Source organism: Acyrthosiphon pisum, chromosome A2 (genome assembly GCF_005508785.2).
Source record: "Acyrthosiphon pisum isolate AL4f chromosome A2, pea_aphid_22Mar2018_4r6ur, whole genome shotgun sequence".
Taxonomy (NCBI): Eukaryota; Metazoa; Arthropoda; class Insecta; order Hemiptera; family Aphididae; genus Acyrthosiphon; species Acyrthosiphon pisum.
The window spans coordinates 6,715,158-6,721,684 of NC_042495.1; the positions used below are offsets into that span (position 1 = coordinate 6,715,158).

At 28.6% G+C, this 6,527-nt stretch overlaps 1 protein-coding gene across 1 annotated transcript; it reads left to right on the plus strand.

Moving 5' to 3' along the window:
• The first annotated feature begins 296 nt into the window (after positions 1-296).
• Positions 297-3,264, plus strand: LOC100168547 (uncharacterized protein C3orf38 homolog). The gene is given in 3 exon segments (NM_001162318.2): positions 297-561; positions 826-1,109; positions 2,445-3,264. Coding segments are annotated over 3 exon segments (981 nt in total). The 5' UTR covers positions 297-437; the 3' UTR covers positions 3,018-3,264.
• The last annotated feature ends 3,263 nt before the right edge of the window (positions 3,265-6,527 follow it).

Sequence of the window (6,527 nt, forward strand, 5' to 3'; positions counted from 1 at the left end):
GACCCACTTATAACCTACTGTACAGCAGAGCGACACCCACTTGCCCACTTTTATAATTAAAGCTTAAATAACAACATAATATTATTAACATTGAAAATGAATGAAAATCCGGGAATTTTCTGGACATTATTAGGTTGGTGTCACAACTCACAGTAAGTTGCGATGAGATTGCTCGGATTTTTACTTTTCTATATTGGCAGCATTGAATTTAAAATTTTTTTCATTCTTATCACTCCGGGAAAACTGAGCTATCACACTATCACCACACAATAGATAAGAAATATAAAATATCACTCATGCCTGTCGATCTCTCGGTTCTACTGTTTTAGCACAGTTTATATAAAACGAAAAATAATCTGATCTTAGGTCGGTGAATATTCAATAGCAGTTATTGCGATTTTACATTTGCCAATTGCTAATTGCTATCTCAATGGTCAATGGATACCGACTGTGAGAAAAGGTTATTAAAACAATTTCTTGACGGGCTCGAAACAAATGAATTATGCAAAATCGTCCGATCCATCTATCATGGTGGTGGAATCTCTGCCAATACCCGACAAGGTAAAGCAATAGCATTTATAAATTATATGTAATATATTTTGTAATATTGAAACTGTTAAATTAACCATTGTTAAAGCATTAAGTATTATGAAACAATTAATTAAATTTAGTGCCACATTACCGAAATCTACAGCTGTAATCATTGACAATTGGCGTTGACAACTGTTGTGGGTGTGGATGTCTATAGATTTATTATATACATGTTTAAATGTTTATATTCCATAAGTGTTGAAGTTTGTTATTATAACTTGTAACTTGTTTTAGATGCTGAATTGTTACTGTTGTCTCAGCCATCTGTACGGGTATTGTCCAATAAAAAAGTTCAAATAACAATGTTGTTGAAGTTTTTAATTTCAAAAGGCTTAATACCTACAACTGATATGACAAAAGCAGATTTGTGTTTGGCTTTTAAGTCATTAGTCGAAAGTCAACCTGATTACATCAGACCACCAGTACAGCCTATGCAAATGTCTGTCCCTAATAATATGCTTGCAATCTCTCAGAATAACAACATAATGCATACTCAACCATACCAAGCTATTCAACAGGTACGTATGACACCTATGTGTTACAATTAATTGTATTTAAAAAAAAAATCGGGTTATTTTGTAGTTTTTAACTATAAGATTCATATGACCATTGACCACCATGTAAAAAAAATATTTTTTTATCGTTAAAGTTATTAATTTTCATACATAATATCAAGCATAATATTTATTATAATTAGGGTTAGGATGTTTATGACTGCATATTTTTTTTTAGGTTGTTCAATAGCATCCATTCTTATACAGAAATATGTTTCATGATATCTGTATTCAAAATATCAAAATTTTATTTTGCATATAATTGCATATTTTACCATTTTTTTTTTTAAGTGCATAATTTGTGTTTTTTCTGTTTTTTAGGGAATATTTAACGGTTTTCGATACAAAATGCTGTAAAACACCGTAATTTTATATTTTACTGAATCTTATATAAGTTTGATTATTTGTATTTCACAAATTATCACTTATTTATTGTCGAGAATTCAATATGGTTAGGTACACTTATAGGTACCTATACTTAAATAGAATTTCCATTAAGCCTCGTCAAGTGTCACAATCAAAACTTATCTTAAAACTGTGAGCCATTACAATTTTATCGGATATTTTAACAGAACATTTAATAATTTATAGTTAGTTTCAATCTTGTCCACGACCGATATTGCGCGTTTCGTGTTATATAATAATTTAAATAATACAATTTTTTACATAGAGATTTTTCGTTTAATAGATTCAAAAACGTATTAGCACCAAACAGACGAAGATTTACAGCGGAACATTTAAAACAAACTTAAATTATTCAATGCAACTTTTTTTAATTTTTTTTTATATTTTATTTAATTTTTTTCAGTTTTTTCAATTTGTCTATATGTTTATTTCATTTTTTATCCAGTAATTTGTTTAATTTTTTAATGCATATTTTTCAAATTTTTTAGTGCATAAATATCCTAACCCTAATTATAATATATAGAGTTAGAAAATACCATACAACATTTACATTTTTAACCGTTACTAAAAAATTACTAGGTAAAAGTGTATAAACAGTTATATATCATAATAAAATTATTAATAATAATTTTGTATTATTGAGGTACTGTTATAATCTGTAGATCATTGAATCTCATGTTAGTTTAAAATAATATTACATAATTAAAACTAAAAATTGTTCTTATACAGTAAATTGTATGATATATAAAAACAATATTTAAGAGAATCCAGAATTTGATTATAATATTGACTGTGAAAATGAATAGTTATTTTTGTTATAGATTCAAATGTCTTACAATAGTTTACAACACCAAAACTTAACTTATTATAATATTAATTTATATATTTTTTTAGATGCCTATGCAAATACCAACACCAAATACTCCTGCAATAGAACCCAATCGAAAATCTCGAAAAGATCGTGACAACGAATTACTAGAAGAATTTATTGAAATGTTTGCTAAACATTTTTATGATTTATTAAATGATCTTGGTATTCCTGGAAAAAATCAACTAGATTGTCGTCATTTTTATGAAAATTGTACAATGTCATTGAAAATTCTTGGTGGCAGCAATGAAATCTTTGAGACTTGTGAAGATTCTACATCTACATTGCAGTGTTTATTAGGTATCAAGAAAGAACACATACTCTTTTTTTCACCACATTTAGGCGATGTAAAATGGAAGAAAGAATCACATGGTTTAGTGAAAGTGCATATTGGTGGTACACTTCATCAAGGTGTTGGAAGAATGGTTGGAATGTTTGAACAGCAATTCATACTCAGAGAAGATCCTCAAGCAGAAAACACCTGGAAAATTCTTAACACAAATTTTATGATGAAAAGTATGGACTTAATAACAGCTGGACCTACTTTAAGCATACAAGGACCTCAACAAACAAACAATTTACAAATTGATAATGTTTAATTGCACTTTCAGTATGTTAGGTAAATTACGTTTTCAAAGTAAATTTCAATTGTATTTACTAAAATTTGTATAATACAATTATATGAAAATATTATGTACCATTGTTTTAAATTTTTCATCGTACTTTTAATCTTTTACAGTGAGTATAGTAATTTCTGAGCATTTTAAAATTGTAAAATAGATATAAGTGATTTTTTTAGTTTTTTTTTTCTAAAAATGTCAATAAAATTGTATTTGTTGGGTCAAATAGCTTTAAAATTTAATACAAGGCTCTTGATAGTAGTTACAATGGTAGTTCAAAATATTAAAAATACATAAGCATAATTTTGTTTCAAGTATTTAAAGTTCGAATTTCAACAACATTTATCGAAATTAAAAATTATTTTGTAGTTAAAAATTTATAAAATGTTAAACTTATATAGCTAAGGATTGAAAATTCAAAAAAAGATCCCACATGAATAGATAAATAAAATGTATTTACATTAATGTCATCAAAATATACTAGTAGGTAAGCATTTTAACACTTTGTTTATCACCATAGCAACGGATAAAAAATAATATCATCAAATATACTTAGTAATATCATAGGCTTACTGACCATCTTCGCTCAGAATCGTTTTTCTTGTACAATTATATTATATTATCATTGAATTCAAATTTAACACCATCCATTACAGTAACCCACTTGTAACCTACTGTACAGCAGAGCGACACGCCTTACCCGCCTTATTTTAGTATTAAAAAGGGTTCTAGTATCTACAATGAATGAGAATACGGTATATATATTATATACCATAGCTTGATTTAATATTGAAGCAGACAGCAGTTAACTTTTAAATTCACTCAATTTAGAAAACATTTTAATTACTTATGTTGTATAGTGCAAATGTAGTATATATATTTTTTAGATTTTTTGGTTACAGTATAAATTACTTTTGTACTTTTCAACAGGAACATTGTATTCAATTTTCAACATTTTTAAATAGGTATCTATAAAGTAATTCCTAAATATTATCGAGATATTGTCGAATTTTGTGAAAATATTAATTTCAATCTAGCCTTAGCCCCTCGGGATCTATGCCCTATTGGTAAATGATTATTACTTATTAGGGTGAGTGAAATTAAATGCTGGTACTGTCGTACGCGTAAACACTCGTCAATAAATTAATAACAATATACAATTCACAATACAAATCAAAACGACATTCTTTGGATAACTTAGGTCTTAGGTTATTATTGTTTTGAATAAATTAATTAAAGTTAACAAATTTAGGTTAGCGTTGTCTGATTTTGATTCTGAAAAAGTATTTGAATTCTGCGAAAAATGTCTGTACATTATATATGAAAATGAAACACTCCGTTTTTAATTTTAATTTTAATTATGATTTGAAAAAACTCATATTTTCATGCTAATATTCAATATTATACTAATAGTAGGGCCTCAAATAATACGTGTAGCCGGGTGGATATATTAAGTTGTTCAAAAATAGCCTTTGTGGCTAAATCCTTTATCCAGTATTTGTATTGTATCAGTATTGTGGTAATTTGCGGCTGCAATGTTGCACGCAAACAACTTACTAAAATAATACCTATGACGTAAAGTCATTATTGATTTAGTTAACATCATAAGTCATAACTAGGGCTGGGATTTCGATGCACTATGCATTGTTTTCCAAAGCTTACAGTGCAATGCTCGTCTTGTCACAAATTTGTTTTACGTACATTTGAATGAGAATAAGAAAGTTTATTTTGCATTTTTTGGCATTTTTTAGTTTTTAGGTCATTTTCTTAATTTTTTAGGGCATTTTAGAGTTTTTGGAGCATTTTTTGAGTTTTTGGAAACCAAGTGTATGAATTTGAAATTTTCTTTTAAGAATTTTACACCAGCATGGATTTTAAATAAATTAACTAGGGCTGGGATTTTAATGCTAGATTATAAGTAGGTACCTACTCGTAATTCGTATAATATTATCGGCTTATCGCCATTATCGGACAACGTTTGAGTAACCTTTACACGCATTTCCTGTTAAATAATCTTAAATCGGTAAAATCGACGTCCGATGATATCGTTCGACGTTCAGTACGAGTTTTGTCGTCGTTAACACCGTTTTATTACTCTAGTTAATTTTTTTTGATAATTTAATATAAAAATACCAAAAGTAAAATGTTCGACAGCAAGTCGACTGCGTGCGTTTGTACAAGAATTTGGACATAATATTTTTTATACCGACGGATTGGTGTTATTCTGTTTACACTTGTAATAGATTTTTATAATACATTTTTTAAAACTTTTTATCGAATTTATACTATAATTATTAAAAACAAAAAAATTTTAGATCATAAAAGCATTTTTTTTTTTTTTATGGCATTTTTCGGGTTTTTTTAGGCATTAAAATCCCAACCCTAGTCATAACCATTAAAGCGATAAACGTTCGGCTTTTACACTAATAAATTAACGACTACAAACCTACATAAAATAGAATGCGATGAATTCGAGGTCGCTAAGATACATGGGCGCAATTTACTATACTATTTTTACTACCAGTGGGCAGTGGACGCAATTTACAATCACCCATTTTTTTTTATTGAAATGTAGGTAGGTAATTAGAAACACCAAACTTAATTTATGCAGAGTTTAGATAATAATAAATACATATTTCAAGTTTCCTGAAAATTGGTCCTGTAGTTTCGGGGGAGAAAAATATTAACAAATTAAGTACAAATTAACTAGCTAAGGGGATAGAAGGGCTACTGCTTCGCTCCGCTCAATAAACATTTTGTGTAAACATTTCAAGTATTTACATTTATTTGTCTTTTGAATTACAGTGTTACACCAAAAAAACAAAATGGATTTTGACGATAGTTGCGTTTTTTTCATGGTTATTTAGAAAAATACTAGGAATTTTACTCTGGAGTATAGACGCCCCACCCCCTCCACCATATGATCCAATTTTCTACTATAAACCACGCTGAAATTTGAAGCATTTTTACTAAACCAAAAGATGATGATGGACACTAAAAAAACACACTTCATTAATTATCATTGTAAATTCAATACATTCATCGATTCATCACGCCGCTCAGAATATAAAATACTGTAAAACGGGAATTAGGTTCTATCGAGCCTTTATCTGAGCTATTTATTATATAATATATTATATACCATACATTTTATCAAAATTAAAACTTCTACATTATTAGCAATGTTTTACAAGTTAAAATCAAGGGAGAAACTATAATGTAATTATTTTTTACACAAGTCATAGGTACCTAATATTAGTTACATTTATTTTAATCCGGTCTTGGATGGCAATGCACCGTTTGCACCGGTGGTATAATCGGAGATGCGCCGTCTTATCTTTATTTTATGGTCTATTTTATTAGCCATGTCTGTAGACTACAGCAGAGTTGTAGTTGTAGAGCTCGTCCTCGTCGTCGGAATATTGGAGATTTGGAGACTGAAATACCGAATTACCGAAGTAGTGACTAGTGGAGCGTCGGTCGTCGGAC